The sequence below is a fragment of the Anser brachyrhynchus genome (assembly GCF_964034855.1).
Source record: "Anser brachyrhynchus genome assembly, chromosome: 11".
NCBI classification, from domain to species: domain Eukaryota; kingdom Metazoa; phylum Chordata; class Aves; order Anseriformes; family Anatidae; genus Anser; species Anser brachyrhynchus.
The window spans coordinates 5,417,112-5,433,274 of NC_137706.1; the positions used below are offsets into that span (position 1 = coordinate 5,417,112).

The 16,163-nt window shown below is 42.1% G+C and overlaps 2 protein-coding genes across 5 annotated transcripts in view; one reads left to right on the top strand and one right to left on the bottom strand.

Moving 5' to 3' along the window:
• Positions 1–5,967, bottom strand: part of LRRC49 (leucine rich repeat containing 49) — a 44,184-nt gene extending 38,217 nt beyond the window's left edge. The window contains exons 1-6 of one of the 3 annotated variants that reach the window (XM_080608089.1): positions 5,701–5,967; positions 5,027–5,089; positions 4,392–4,474; positions 3,484–3,675; positions 1,887–1,986; positions 959–1,162 (exon numbers count right to left, since the gene is read on the bottom strand). In XM_080608089.1, the coding sequence (XP_080464215.1) occupies positions 959–1,162; positions 1,887–1,986; positions 3,484–3,675; positions 4,392–4,419 (524 nt within the window). In that variant the 5' untranslated portion in view covers positions 4,420–4,474; positions 5,027–5,089; positions 5,701–5,967. Of the gene's footprint in view, positions 1–958; positions 1,163–1,886; positions 1,987–3,483; positions 3,676–4,386; positions 4,475–5,026; positions 5,090–5,426; positions 5,504–5,700 lie in introns of those variants that run through there. The other 2 variants (XM_080608088.1, XM_080608090.1) reach the window with 2 other exon arrangements.
• A 1,750-nt stretch (positions 5,968–7,717) lies between these two features.
• Positions 7,718–15,049, top strand: LARP6 (La ribonucleoprotein 6, translational regulator). Of its 2 annotated transcripts, XM_080608131.1 has the most exons (5): positions 7,952–7,966; positions 9,125–9,275; positions 10,466–10,565; positions 12,423–12,615; positions 13,010–15,049. In XM_080608131.1, exons 4-5 carry the CDS (start codon positions 12,574–12,576, stop codon positions 14,081–14,083), a joined length of 1,116 nt encoding a protein of 371 aa, XP_080464257.1. In that variant the 5' UTR covers positions 7,952–7,966; positions 9,125–9,275; positions 10,466–10,565; positions 12,423–12,573; the 3' UTR covers positions 14,084–15,049. The 2 variants fall into 2 exon arrangements, with proteins under 2 accessions (XP_080464256.1, XP_080464257.1); XM_080608130.1 differs by lacking the exons at positions 9,125–9,275; positions 10,466–10,565 and having other exon boundaries at positions 7,718–7,966.
• The last annotated feature ends 1,114 nt before the right edge of the window (positions 15,050–16,163 follow it).

The following is a 16,163-nucleotide window of genomic DNA, read 5'->3' on the forward strand; positions in this document are numbered from 1 at the left end:
CAATGCTATAGTGACAAAGGTTTTGAGAGTTTGTTAGAAGAAATGAGAATAAAAATCTGAAAGCCATTGGTCCTTTCTAGACAATATAGACTTCAAAATTTGGCATAATTTCTTCTCCACCTTGACCATCTTAACACTGTTCTGTCCTGCCCTGTTTTCTCAGATGACAAACCTAGGTTATGTCAACAGCACCATCTACCGGCCGATTACATCAAATATTACATACATCATGCATTTCCTTCAAGATTTAAAGATCATCTACAGATCAAGCTGAAAATAAAGTCTTTGCTAGCAGCTATGCCTGACTTGAAATCATTTACACATCTCCTCACATCTATCTCCAAACAACACCACTAAGTAAGCAAACTATACAGTACGTTGTAGACGCAATTTGAAAAATTAGTCCTTAAAGCAACTTGGAATTATCACCCCACACCCCAACAGTTTGCTATAAACAGAATTATTATCTACAGATGAGATTTCTAATATAAAAGGCATGACTTCAAGTAAAATACTGCACTACTACAGGTTACCCAAGTTCTGCAATTAGTGTTTTATTGGTAAAAGGGAAAAAAAAAATCCACAGAAACTATGTCCATTTTAAATTTTTACTCGCTGTCAGACTGCTAGTTGAGACTTGCCAATATGCATCAAGCAGTGCAATAACTGTGCAGTCATTCCTTCAACATCATAGATAGTTGCCAGCAACGTAAAAACCCCAAGCTGGGGAATACTCAGCATCAGTTAAAACACTCTGGAAGAAAGAGTTGAACTCCACATCTCAGAAAAAATGTGTGTCACAAGGACAGCAACCCAAAAAAGCCAGTTAAAACAAGTCAGCTCATTGGTCTCACAGCCAACATCACAATCTGAAAACCCTGCAACAGCTGCAGTGATAGATCACAGATACTGCACCGTAAAGAAGCAGGCTGCTTAAAATGAGTTTTGTTATTTTTACCTGTTCTTCCCCAACAAAAGGACTCTTAGGGATCTCAGAGTAGAAAGACCACTTATTTCCTCTATCTGGTTATCATATAAATCTAAGAAAACAAGATGGTGTAGATTTGAAATATTTTGGATCCGGGTTATGAAGTTATGTTGAAAATTCAAGAGGCGAAGATGATCTTCCCCATCAATTATTGGGCACACTGTCAGCTTTTGCCTGGAACAAAGAACAAAACATGATGTCAGTAACAAATCTGTAATCCACCTTCTATTCCCCCACGCCAACTGAACTGAGGAAAATATATTAACTTAAGGTAGTATTAAGGTGTTCAGCTTTGCTAGTTAAACAAGCATGGAATAAGGAAGTAACTGCTTACTGTAGAAAAAAAATAGTATGAAAATATAGCAGAAGAGCTTTCAAAAATTTCTTGAAGCTTGTCTTCATAGAGATTTGCTTGTTATATAGCAATTACATCAAGATTTCATGTTGGACCACACTAAAATTTGAACAGATACAGCATACCAATGCTTTAGTCAGATGCCACGTACGCAACCCATTTAGATTAGAATTCAAAATGTATCATGTCTATCCACTTTTTCTTTCGCTTATTCAACTTGACATTTGACCTATAAATACATGAAACAGTAAGTGTTACTGTGAAAAGTAAAAAAGGAAACTTCTAAACTACCTCCTTAGTTTAAAATGAAAACCTTATGTGCTTCAGGTAACTGCTGTATGGATGTATTCACCACTCTGAATTTTTAATACAAGGAGACTCATACAGAATTGCCCAATGGGACATGGTCCCTCTCTCAAAAATAAAGCAAACAAAACGAAAACCAACCAACCAAACAACACAGACATTACCGGAATACTCATCACTTGAGACCACTACACAAGAGCAGCAAGCTACAGTGCACATACTCCAGAACCTTCTCACCTTTCAAGGGTCAGTCTATCAGAGTTCAGTATTTTTTCTTCAGTGGTACGTTGCAATATAGGAAATGTTATTGATGAACTGCTCCCAAAATTTGTGTTTTCTGTCAGAAAATCATTAAGAGAACATATGAACTACTTCTCTGCCAAATCATTTCATTAACTACAGAAAGTAAAAGCAGAACTGTATTTCTTATTAAAAAAATAATTAAGCAACACATCACAGTGTATTTTGCCTGCATTCAGAACTCTGGATATCAGTTGCCTTTCCTGTCATTTTTAGCTTACAGGTACATCCCTCTACATCCTCTTGCAAACTTATGTCCATTTGGCTTGTTTGTGACAGATTTTTTCTGAAAATAATTTGTTGTAAGCAGATAGCTTGTAGATGTTTTTGGTTTGATTAGAATTACCCAATGCTGTCTTAAGATTGCATACTAGTGTCTCAATTTCAAAATCTCAACTTAAAGAAGATATTATCTATATTAAGATGAATTTTAAAGACACAGATCAAGTAGATGTTGATCGAACTAAAAACTAAAGCATCAAAACATTGAAAGAGTCCCACTGAGCCAGAAACAAATGGAAATTCTTTCAAAGGCAAGTGCATGCAGTACCTAGTAATAACTGCTATTATACTTCACTACATTATCAAGGAAGAAACAGTCAACCCTTTAAAACATATTTACAAAACTAACCAACTTTATTCATTCTGTTAATATAAGGGGAAAGGGAAAATGACTAAAGATACCTGAAAAGTAAATCAGCAATGTGGTCACAAATTTTGGCTTATTTGCAAAACAATCCACTGAAAAATACTGGTCAAAAATAGATCATTGTGCATGTACACCATCACAAAAACATGGGCTCATCTTCAACATGTTTGCCATTTTTATTTATTTTTTAACAAATCAAACATTTTAATGGGAAAAACATGTATTCTTCACTAAGCAAAGTTTAATTTCTTTACTACTATAGAAAGCAAGTTCCACATTGTTTAAAACATGCCAATAGAAAAAAATAGCTAAGTAAAACAATTTGTTGATGTTTAATTTGATTTAGAACCTTCTCAGTGGTCCTGTCTGACTTTTTATTACTAGCTACTCTAGCAAAACAGTGTATAACAATCAGTATTCTCTATGTATCCTTCAACGTGAAAATAATTGCTAGGGAAAATAAAATCATTAAGAATGAAAATAAACAATTAACATTGTTGTCCTTGAGTTCTGTCTCAAGTTTTAAAGCCAATAAATGTAAGGAAAAAAAGTACTTAACGGTAACTTTTTTCTTTTAATGTCATCCTCCTAAAGATATACATGAAAGATTCTTATCACTGTCCTTTTGTTACAGAAGGATATATAAAAAGCCTATTTAAATGCCTATATTATAGCTTGAAAGATATTTCTAGCAGTTTCCTGACAATTGTCTATTGACCTCTCTTAATATTCCAAGGAAACAGTAGACAACATTTCCTGTTTAATTATACAACCTGACAGCCAAAAAAAAAACCATCTTACAGGTCATAACTTTTCAGTTAGATACCGTTTAAATAATAGTAATAAAAATAAGTAAAAAACTAGTGAGAACGATGTCACTGTTACCTGAAGCCTGTGAACTAATACCCTGACTGCTTTGTCGCGATCTGGATTTTGTATGTATAGACGACTCCACAAATCCTGATAAAGAACCTGTATCTTGCTTCAACTCCAACCCAGAAAGTTCAGTCAGATTGGATGGCACTGGAAGATAGATCTGCTTATTACGCACCAAAGGGCTTAATACTCTCGGGTCTCCTGAGAGGGAACAAAACAAAATTGCAGAGCTTAAGTTTACTCCATAATAAAATATATTGCCCTAATAAAAGCCCTAAAAATCAACCCACTCTAAACATCTGCTGGTCTTTATTATTTACTGGAATAAAGAAGTGCCTCAGATACCTCAGCGCCATTATAATTAAACTCATCTCCTATTCTAACCCATCACTGTTGGCATATGACAGGCAAACAGCAGCAGTATAGCAAGAAGCGTTGTGTGTCAAAGCTCTTCCAAGGTTCACCAGTTACCAGTGATAGCACCATGTATCTTGCTTTTCAAAGCAAGAAGCACACAATAGGAAAACTCTCTTCAGATTAGGTTCCCATCCTAGAAACTAATTTTGTCTATATATATTAAAATGCTAAACATCCAATTACAGGTTATGGTACAGAACTGTGTGGCTTCAGAGGGATTAAGATTGTGGCTTTTTAGGTAAAAAAAAAAAAGGATGTTCTTCCATAAACAGAAAGAGGGCAAAAAACAGTGAAAAAAAAATCTGCACTAGGCAACAGAGGGATCGGAGCTTCAGGTTATGATATAGTCAGTTAGGAAAAAATGTCACATATGAAAGAGAATCATATTTTCTAATCATCACATAGTCTTTCTTTACTGCCTCGTTAATAAAAAAAAAAGAGATTAAAGACACAAAACAAACAAAAAACCAACAAACAAACCCTATTGAATATCACCTTGCCTTCCTGAATAGTTTTTTTCCAGATCATGCTGCAGAAGTCTATTGTGGAAAGATGACTGCTCTTTATTTATCCTGAATTCAAACTGTAACAAAACGTGTAAAACAAAGGTTGAAGTCTTCAAATGCAAAAAGTGTCTTTACACAGACAAACACAACCTTACAAACAAATACAGTTCTCAGGACACTCTGGGAATGCTTCAAAACATAAATCTGCTCTGTATTTATGAAGAACATTCATTCTAATAAGATATGATCACTTAGAATTCACTTTTAGAAACCAAAATGAAAACATGGACGTTACCAACTCATTCTTCTACAACTGATTAAGGAGAGGGAAAAAAAAAACACTACATGATAGGACTATTGCAATTAGGGGAAGGAAAAAAGTACAGATGGAATCATAAGAACGTATATTAAATTTGTGGCAGGCTATGGTACATCCTAGTGTCTTTACACATCTTCACTAGAATGAAAGGCATCTTGAAAAGGGTATCAGATACAATGGGTAATAAATTAGAAATCAACATATTTGTACTGAAAAGACAATTCCTAACTGAAAGCATACAAACATGGCTATATCATAAAAGAACGTTATTTAATATAGCTATTAAAGTAAAAAAAAAAATAGTAATTACTGGTTTGTTTTTATCAGGTATGGAGGAGGTCTGGATAACCAGCTGAAGACCACAATTATTAACCTGCAAATCAGAAGAAGATAAAAAGGGAATATTTGTCAAAAACATGCAACAATACATCAAGCTTAAGGAGTATGTTTTTCCCTCAAGAAAGGTACCTTCAGCACTACAGTCTGGCAATAAAAGGAACTACCTTTCAAAATTATTATGAATAATATTATTTTGTCATAGCGTTAAATAAAACTAAGTCACGCTCGGTTTTATAAACACCAAAAGGGTGACTTTAACGGGGATGCTTTGTTGTGAAGAAAACGAGTGCGTACATATAAATACGAGAACGCCCTTTTATTGCTTGTTGCCCTCTTTGACGGGGCTGTATACGCCAAAACGCCCCACTTACCCGCTGAAGGACCAAACGCCCGCCACCAGCACCGAACCGAGCGGCTGACGCCGCCTTCCCCAGCACCGAGCCCCGCCAAGCCGGGCACCCCGCGGGGACGGCCGGGCCCCCGCCCCGGCACCGGCCTCGCGGGGCTGCCCGCGGGGGGCTCCGCGCCCTCAGCCGCGGCCCCGCCGCCTGACGGAGGCGCCTCACAGCCCAGACACCGCCGCCCTGAGGGGACACGGCCGCCGCCCCTCACCGCGCCGCCCGCCCCCTCCGCGGCGGCACCCACCGGGCCGGGCGCGGCCCGCGAACCCCTGGCGGGCCGGCACTTGCTGGGCACCATCTCAGCCCGCCGCGCCGCCTCGCCTCGCCTGCCGCCGGCCGCCGCCCCTCGCGGAGATCGCCCCGCCGTTACCGCGGCAACCGCCGCTTCCGGCCCGCTCCGCCCGCCGAGGGCGCTGAGGGCCGGGGCGGGGAGGCGGGCAGTGGCTGCGCCCCTGTCCCCGCCCGCGGGCGGCTCCCTGAGGCGCGGCCCTGTCAGAGCCCGCCGGAGCCCTGCCCCCGTCGCTGAGCAGCGCGGGAGGCTTTAGTACGGGCTTGGTTCGGGAATTGGAACGGTTTGTTTGTTTGTTTCGGGAGTCAGTCTGTGGAGTCGGGCACCTACTCTGCATATAAATGTAAATACGTTTCTGGAGCCTCGCCTGGCAGCGGCTGTGTGACGGGAACCGGTGGCTCAGGCACCTCGGCTACCCGGGCTCGCCAGCTTCTGCTGCCCAGGCGCACTCTTTTTTTTTTTTTTTTTTTTTAACTACAAAATAAGTAAATATTTAGTTTGGAATCCTGTGCCAACAAGGCATGTGCCGTAAGAAATTTGTGAGAGCTTCGCACAAGAGAGGCTCACAGGACTGTAATCCTGTGCATCAGGAGCTCAGCTGAGACGTGGGGTCCCCTCCAGGGGACTTACCTCCGTTACTCCTGGTTTTAAGTTCTCCGTTGCAAGCACTGATTCATCTCTACTGGTAATTGATCATTATAGATCGCTGCTATATTAAAAATAAATAAATAAATGGTCAGGTAGTTTCAACGATGGTCACATCAACACAACGTTTGAAATGGCCACATCCACACCAATTATCTCAATATCAATAACATATTAATTTGCGCAGGAGGTGACAAGGATAGTAGGACTGCTCAGAAAACAAGCTAAGCACCAGCGAAGCCATTCTGTGCATCGACCGCCGGGCAAGCAGGAAAACTGATCTTCTAATTTTAACAGATTAGAATGTCTCTAACCCTGACAGAAGGAATCGTCAGATAAACTGGGACGTTCCTCTCCCAGGTCCCTCTGGTTAGCCGGAGCACAAACTGGTTCTTTGCTCACGCCTTGTTCCGCTCAGGGAGGCAAGCAGCTGCCTGGCCTTAAATGCAAACCCAGAGCCACAACCCCTGTACTCGCTCTTTCCTAGAATGTGTTTGTGTTTTCTTTTCGGCTCCCACTGAAATCAATAGCATGATGACGCCCTACCCAAGCCTCAGAACAAAATGCTGTTCCGTTAGCAGAGAACAGAGGTTTGGCTCATGAGGCAGGTTAGCGTATTTCATAAACAAAATATTTCATCCCTTAAGGCATGTTAAAAATAAGCCAAAGCCACAGCGGCAGAGCGGTCGTTTCATTATGTTCGATGCCAGCAGCTCTGACTCACGGGGACTGTTTGTCACGATGAGAGTGGGCCCCTGAGTGCAAGCTGACCTTTTGCCAGTCCGAATTTTTCAGAAGAAAATGTTGGAGCAATATGGTGGAGTACAACTGAGATGAACACCAGAGACAAACAGCAAACGGGGCGGGGTCTTAAAGACCTTACCTCCATTTAGCAGGAAGAAACATCTTCCCTGGCTGAGGAATGAGTATTTACACGGACATCTGGAATCACTTAGAATTTAGTAGTGAGAACGTACATGTTACTCCAGTAGTAGAAATACTGAAATACAGTGGAACAGACTTAACTTCAAAGTTAAGGATGTGTTTCGGACAAGGGGGCTCTGCATCAGAGTAACGTCCCGGGGGATGTAGTTACTGCTTCACACCCCGCACCGTTACAGAGCGGTGCTCTGCACAACACAACGCACCGGGCCTCGCCCTCCGCTCGCGTTGTGTGCAGCTCCCCGCTCAACCTCGCTGAATTTCCCGGAGGGCCGAGGGCGCAGCGACGCCGCCGCACGCGGGGCCGAGCAGCCGGGCCCCGCTCCCCGCTCTCGCCGCCCCGGGGCGGGCAGGGGCCGGCCGGCAGCCCGGGGGCGGGGAACGGAGCGGAGCGGGGCGGGGGGGCGGCAGCAGCCGTGGCAGCTGCGCTGCGGGCGCGGCCCCGTCGCTCTGCGGCGCCCAGCGCCATGGCCCAGCCGCGGCCGGGCGGCGTCGGCGGCCTCGAGGCGGCGGAGCCCTGGGCTGAGCCCCCCGGCCCGGAGGCGGCAGCGGGGAGCGGCCCGCGGCGGGTGGCGGAGGCGGAGGAGGGCGGCGGGGGCTGCAGCGAGGAGGACGCGGGGCGCTGCGGGGCCAGGTGAGCCCGGCGGGGCCGGGAGGGACGGGACGGGGCCGGAGGGGGCCTCTCCCCGCGGGGCTGCCGCCGGCACCCGCCGCTTGCTGCGGCTGAGGCAACGGCGGCGGGGGCGGGCGCGGGGACCCCTTCCCGGCCGGTAGCCGCCGGGCGAGGCCCCTCGGGCCGGGCCGCCCCGGTGCTGCCATCCCCCCTCCTGCGGGAGGGGGCCGGGGTGGTGGGGTGGGCTGGGGGGGTCTGGGCTGCCGTCGTGGGGGTGCTTTGGCATTGGAAAGTTTGCTGGGCTGTGTTTTGGCATGGCGCTGTATGGATTTTCCTTGGTGGGACGTGAACCAGCAGACCTGGTCTGGGGCTTTGGACCCAAACTGAACAGTCTACGTGCAGAAATAGTTACCACTTCGTAATCTACTCTACACCTGACCGCTTGATAATGCCATTAGTGTTTTCTGTATTTAAAAGCAAACTGCGGGAATTAGTATTGATGCCCGATGCTGCTTTGACGGCTCCCAGAAGTGCTTGCTTGTGAAAGGAGCATTCAGGACTTCTGTGCCAGGACGTTGCAGGGAGATAAATAAAGCTATTTGTAGGGCTATTTGTAGTTCCTCTCGTGTTTTGTACTAGAGCTGCAGGTGTAATTCAGTCATGCACAGATTCAGGTACTGTAACGTGAAGTTCAGTGCTCTGTTCTAAAAGCAATTGTTTCTAATCAGTTCTCTAACTTCATATCCTAACGTTTACTCAGCATGAATTGCCATGCATTATTTTAATTCATAGAGGTGTAGCTGGGGATGGGGGATTTTCTTCAGTTGCCAAGGTTGTCAACTACATGCTATGTACCTAGCAGGTGAGCAGAAAGTGATTTTGGTGTGCACACTTGCTTTGCACTTATTGAGTGGTGTGATTCTTGCTAAAACTAGCACAAAGCACTGTGGACAGGCTGTTCTAAGGAGTTCATATAGCATTAAAACTGGATATAACTGTAAGGCCACTGTAATAACAGTATTAAAATTGAAACATCACTATTAAATTTTAACATAAGCTTGTTCTGTAGGTGTAAGAACATTTAGCCCTGACATACACTAAGAAAGGTATGGGTATTTTTTCAAGCTTTGTAACACATAATAGATAACTCTTAAATGCCACTTATTTAATCCTCTCCAGTAGGCACTATCTTCAAAAATGTTTGCAGACAAAGCTGATCTATACTCAGTTCTTGTGGAGGTGCCCTTTTTGTAAACGGCCTCTTCCTGATCCAGGAAAGGCTAGAGATAATGCAATGGACAGAACTGCAAAGGCTCTACCACAAGACTGGGTGAGTGAAGTTCACACACGCTTCTGCCGTTTGCATGTAACCTTAGCTAAGGATTTCGTTTGGGAATGTGGTATCTGCTGGGACATGATTCACCCATGCATTCACAAAAATTGTCAGGGCTGGTCTAAAGCCTCTGAGAGTGAACCACTGCAGTCAAGCTAAGCTAGGAGATGTTAGATTTTTATATTTTTTTCTCAGATTCTAGGCTTTATAACTTGAAAATTGAAAGCCAATTCCTCACAGTCAAGACACTACAGTTCTTGGTGAGGTCTCCAAGTATTTTTGACATTCAGTCCTCAGCCCCTTAGCTGCCAGGCACTTCAGAAAAATCTTCTGAGTGTTTATAAGAAACAAGTTTCTCTCCTGTGCATAAAGTAAAATTATTCTTGCCCAACTTAGATTTCTTTTGCATACAACCAGACTCAGGAAGAATCTGACCTTCAAAGGTGGATGTTTTTTATGATGACATCTGTCAAAATGTTTTTCAACAGAAATTGAGATTTAACGATTGATGCTGCCACCTGTCCCATTAGTAGGCACCTGATATTGTATGCACTGGTTTCTGTTAACAGATTTCCACTGCCTTGAGTGATTGCACTGTTGGAATGTCAGTATAATGCTGTTTGTTGTGCTTTTTAATACAATACCGTTTCTTTTCAAGACTCAGCAAAAGCTTGTCCAAATGTTAGGCTCTATCCAATTTAATACATTGTTTTTGAGTTTTGACATTTAAAGTTCCAAATCCATGCAGATATGTTAATTTTCTTGCATGACTAACAGTGTATCTTTCACAAAGCTCTAACTAAATAAGTAAATGAAAGGTGTGACTAACTACTAGGCACCTGTTTTCTCAGTATTGACTGATACTGATTCGTAAACTATCTTTGCATTAATTTTGGAGTTGATGCCTTGGAGGTACTACCAGTTGATTATTACTATGAGTTAGTATGGAGCTAATTACAAATTTCTACAATTGGAGGAGGTGAAACTCCCAGTACAGCACTTAATGAGGGCTGCTGTGAAATTTTGTGAAAGCTGAACTGTTTGCCAAATATAGAAATGGTGTCTAGTTCTGACTGACCAACATTTAATATTTTAGAGAGGTGAAATGAGATGTTTCACCCTGATTCAGTGTTAACGCTGTGAGTAAGAATGGAACTGATGCAGTTCGTTTTCCTTTTTTTCCCAAGCATGATGCTCCATTTTCTTTCCATCTGAACCTTCTAAATACCTGCAAATATCTGTACTAATAAAACCTGTAAAATTTGTAAGCTCCATCCTGAATTTAAGGTAAGTTTTTCTCAGCAGAGTATGGATATGGTAAAACGCTGACATTCTGAATTTCTTGTGCACACACGAGCTCTGAATTGGTAGTGAACGGAAAATGAGAGGTAGTGAGGTTAGAGAATAGCATGAATGAAAAAGAAACACTTAACCTTGTTTTTCTTCTGTCTAAAATCAGCACCAGCAGCACACCATTAAACATATTTTACTATCTTAATAAATTTATCTGTTACCCTCCACTTCCAGCATTTTCAAAGAACTGAAATTCGTATTTTTTTTTCTCTCTCACTATTGTCATTCCTTGGAACCATACCCCATTAAGTGGCCAGAGAGATTTTAACAAGGATATTTCTAGAATTGTGTGACTATCTATCTGTGTACAGCTGATGCATTGCCCTATCAGGGAAAAAAACTTAAAAAGTAAATAACTTGTTAGCCTCAAAGAGCCAGGTCTCAGACAACTGCAATAACTTGTCATGAGTGGGGGCACATTCACTGTGCAGATCCCATGGCGGGGAGCAGCATTGTCAGGCGCACGGCAAGCATGGTGGCGGGCAGCAGGTCAGTCTGCGCTAAGATCGCAGTCTACAGTTTGTCTCCAGGACAAACTGCAAAAGGCAAGGTGATTCAGTAGCCTTCACCCACCTACAGGATTGCCCTCGGAGGACCCTGCTACAATGCCTGCTCCTTCTTTTTTAATGATTTCAGAAGCTCTGCAAAAAGCACTTATGAGAAAATGTGTGGCTCCTCCTTTTTGTTGCTGAGGTACACAGGAGACCATACGAACATCAATTACATGATTTATAGGATCTAGGGAGAACAGTACATTTTTCTGAATAGAAACTTTTGTGATGGTCCCAAAGCAAAACTTGGCTGCTAACAGCTTAAAAAAAAAAAAAAAAAACAGCCCTGCCTTAAGATAGATTTGTGCATCATAGTTACAGCAACATCTGTGGCTGTGGGTGAACGTCTTGCCTCAGTGCTAGATGACAGTTTAAATGGTCATTTGTATTCCAGAAACAAACACGCTGCTGTAACTGGATGTGGCAAAAAGTTTGGCTCAATTCCCTGGTTGCAAGATCTTTTTTCAGGCTAGGCATCTCAGCAGTGCTCCACTTTGCACATACCTAGGTAACAGGATGGGAGGGGGAGACAGCAAAGATGAATGACATCTTAACAACCTGCACATGTGTGTGCATATACAGCTGTTCTGAGGTATGGTACGTGAGCTGCTACTGCACCAAAGTCCTTACTCTGAGACCTGCAAAGAGTTTCAGTCTGTGCATAAACTGCCAGTGAAGTTCCTCGGTCAACATGGAAGTGATCTGTAAGTGCAATGGTCCTGTCGCTCTGTCTTACTCTCTGGGTACTGGCTCCTGGTACCAAATGCATTCATGCAGTGCAGATGTTTGAGAAAATACCATTGCATCAATTTGGAATATTAATTCTCTGTTATGTGATATTTACTCATGAAGCACAGAAATGTTACCATGTTCATATTGACAAATGAACCACTGTCACTGGGGGACCTTTGTATAGCACTAAGCTCTCGTGCACCTGCATGTCTGTTTTGGTGTAGGATTGGAGTTGGCAGCATTTTCAAGGCATTAGTACACATCTCATTGTTCTACACTGAGCTCAGCTTTTGGAAGGAGCTCAGGATTCTTTATGCTGACTGGAAAGCATCATCAGGAGCTGGCCTCCTGCCTCAGCTGGATAGGGCTATACCTATTCAGTGCCTACATATAAAAGAAGCTGGAATCAACATTATGGCTATGTTTTTTCATTTTGACAGATTTATTTTTTTTACTCCACTAATATGAGATGAAGCTCTGGTAATCCAATTATTTGACTGTTTTCCAGTGGTGGGGAACATGATGACGACTTTGACCAGAACTGGAAACCACCAGACAATGACCTGATCCAGAAGTTAATAGCACAGATTGAATACTACTTCTCAGATGAGAACCTTGAGAAAGATGCCTTTCTTCTAAAGCATGTGAGAAGAAATAAAATGGGCTATGTCAGTGTTAAACTCCTCACTTCTTTTAAGAAGGTAAGTTAACTCATTTAGACTTTAAGTCCTTTGTGTAAGCCTGACAAATCTTAAAGGAAAAAAAATAGAAAGGTATGAAAATACCTTACTTTATAGAGGCAGTTCCACAGTCTTCATCTGCTCTCTGAGGGGCTAACTCAGTTTTGATGTGATGGTTACTTTAAGCTATGCATGAGTAACTAAGTAATGCTGGCAAAGTTACTTTCTTGTCTCTGAGAAGGGAAGGTAAATTTGACCTTTGCAAAAGTATGGTGATACTAAAAACAGAGTAGTAAAAGGTATCTATCAACCAATGTCACAAAGTTTGTTGACTGGAAGGCACCTGCCTTGGATTTCTTTATGATGTTTATGTGGGTTCAATCATTGTACTGCTTAACCTAAGTTTGTCTTCAAGGTGAAACATCTTACCCGTGACTGGCGAACCACAGCCTATGCACTGAAGTACTCAGAAACTCTTGAGCTCAATGATGATAACAGAAAGGTTAGAAGAAATACTCCAGTTCCGGTGTTTCCCGGTGAAAACCTTCCTACCAGAATGTTACTCGTGTATGATATCCACATGATTTCTGAACTGCAGGGTCTTAACAAACAACAAGAAAATGGATGCATGCAAGAAAAGGTAATGGAGCATCTCCTCAAAGCCTTTGTAACTTTTGGTGTAATTTCTTCGGTTCGGATTATCAAGCCTGGTAGGGATCTACCACCTGATATCAGGAGGTTCAGCAACCAGTACACCCAAGTGGGAACACAGGTATGTGCAGTTATAGAATTTGAAGAAGTAGATGCTGCTGTACGTGCTCATGACTTCATGTGTGCTGAAAAGAAAGAGACTGGCATGAAAGTTGTCCTAATAGGCATGAAACCTCCAAAGAAAAAGGTTCCTAAAGACAAGAACCATGATGAGGACACCAGCAAGAATTTTAAGAAGGTTAAATCTCTTAACAAGAGAGTTGAGGAACTTCAGTTTCTTGGTGATGAATCTTCAGCAAATAGCTCTTCTGACCCAGAGAGTAATCCTGCATCACCACTGTCAGGACGTAAAAGTACTGCAACAAGTACTACAAATAAGTTGAGTCCTGTCATTCACCCAAACAACCATTTGAGTCCTAATGTGTCACCCAGATCAAGTCCTTGGAATAGTCCATCTTCTCTAAGAAAAGTAACCAAAAAGTCGCCGCTGGCTGAAGACAGCAAACTTAATCCAAGTACTAGCCCTGAAATTCCAAGGAAATGTACAGATTATTCTTCAGATAGCAGTATCACTCCATCTGGTAGCCCCTGGGTACAGCGAAGAAAAGCTCAAACTGTAACGCAAGAGAAGAGTCCAGGCACTAGCCCCATGTTAGCTCGGAAAATACAAAATGCAGATGGTCTACCTGTAGGGGTGCTGCGGCTGCCTAAAGGTCCTGATGGCACTAAAGGATTCCATAGCGGATGTGAAAGAAGGAAAGCCATGAAGAATGAATAAATCGTTATTTCAGAATAATTCCACAAGTCAGCCAATTGCTTTTGTTCAAGCCTGGTGAAAGACTGTCACTTGATTGACTGAGTTAAGTATTTAATTTTTAAATATTTTATATTTATATGGAGACTTCATCATTTGTACATTTGTATTTTCACTTCACGGAATAGTTGATGTTGGAAGGCATCTCTGGAGACTGTCCAGTGCACCTCTCCTGCTGAAGCACGGTCAGCTACAGCAGGTCAGTTAGCACCACGTCCAGTTGGGTTTTGAATATCTGTAAGAATAGAGACTCCCCAGCCTCTCTGGGCAACCTGTTCCAGTGTTCAAACACCCACACAATAAAAAAAAAACATTTCCTTATGTTCAGGTAGAATTTCAATGTTTCAGTTTTTACCCCCTTTCCTTTTACTAGGCAACACTGATAAGAGCCTGGCTACATCTTTATTCCTTCCCATCAGATACTTAAATATACTGATGAGATCCACCCTGAGCTTTCTCCAATCTAAACAGCCCCAGCTCTCTCCCCCTCCAATATGAGAGATGCTCCAATCCCTTAATCATCTTATGCACTTACCTAATACAATACCCTTATCCACATTATTTCTATTAGTGTGAAATGGCTAAACACTGAAACAGGCATCTAAAATCATTAATATAATTACACTATTTGCAAACCTGAGGAGCAAGATGTACATGCTTACTGTTTAGCTGTTGTATTATGATAAGCTGTCATATGTTACCAGTCAAATCATAAGGAACATAAGTTTTGAAGACTTTCTGAGTTTGTCTCAAGAGAAACAGAGAAACATGCTACAGTGAGCAGTTGCTCTCTGCTTGCATATCTCCCCAGAGAGTTGTTTAATAGGACCAAAATGTTTATTTTCCTGTGATGTGAGTAAAGACTGAGCATTGAAGACTGTTCTGTGTTATCTCATATAATCAGATGGAAATAAACTAAATATTAACTCAGTCTATTTCTTTTACTTCAAAAATAAGCTGAGCTGATCTATACCATATGAAATCCTAGAAATAGTTTCTCAGAATTTACACTGCATTCACTAAGTAGTGTTTTCTGCCCTATTACTTAAGTGGTGATCCTTCAGTCTATGTCAGTCATTGTTATGCAATACTGTACCACTAAAACAGTGTTATCTCACTAAACACTGGTTATTTCACCTAACTCTGGATTTAATAATTAGGCTTGGCAAGAAATGCTTAAATTAAAATTACTATTATTCTATCTGGAGCCAAAGCAGATTCCTCTGCAGTTTTAGTTCAAAAAGTTACACTTCTGAAAAATAGCCCAGTGATATTAAGAAAGTAAGGTTTTAGTTTCTGATGTATAACTTGTGCACTGTGCATGAGGAAGGTCTAATCCAATGGCAATTCTTCATTCCAAACCTCAATATCCTTTCCAACTTGGATTTCTGCTCTAAGCATGTTCTGCAGTGTCAATAATTGTAGTAACACACAGAAATCTATGTACAGAAATCCATCAATTCAGCATATAATTCTGTAGCCACCCAAATACATTTCCGTTCTTTCCCCTTCACTTCACAGAACAGAATCCTCTGAGTTGTCTCCTGACTTCCATTACTGGCAGAGACATTATAAATACTGTTATATACAAGAGTTTCTTTTTTTTTTTTTTTTTTTGGCCTTTGTCTTGTTTGTTTAGATTAACAGCACATCAGCAAGTATCTAAGCAACAGGTAAGTAAGTACATGTAGCCTTCAGAAGAGCGATTCCCTAACTCCAGATTACATACAACAGCATTGTTTCACTGTGTATCCAGAACACTGTACCTTTTCTTGGGATACTTCCTCCACTAACTAGGAATATGTAGTATTATATACCATTGCATGCTGTTGTTAATATCTACTTTGATATCTCAGTATAAAATAGATATACAGATGCATACAGACACACAGCGAACCCTTCCGCTACCTGAACTAACGAGCACCCTCTGCTGTCAGAACAAAAACGGTGCCACAGAGAAGAGCAAGACTGTCCGGTGAGCTCACAAAGTCCTGCAGCAGGTTACACACGCTTCTGTCACACAGACACGCAGGCACAGTTGAAG

Coding starts and splice junctions, on each gene's coding strand:
- LARP6 (XM_080608130.1), top strand. CDS start 7,800: ATGGCCCAGCCGCGGCCGGGCGGCGTCGGCGGCCTCGAGGCGGCGGAG. Junction 7,967..12,422: donor GCGGGGCGCTGCGGGGCCAG/GTGAGCCCGGCG, acceptor ACTGTTTTCCAG/TGGTGGGGAACATGATGACG. Junction 12,616..13,009: donor TCCTCACTTCTTTTAAGAAG/GTAAGTTAACTC, acceptor TTTGTCTTCAAG/GTGAAACATCTTACCCGTGA.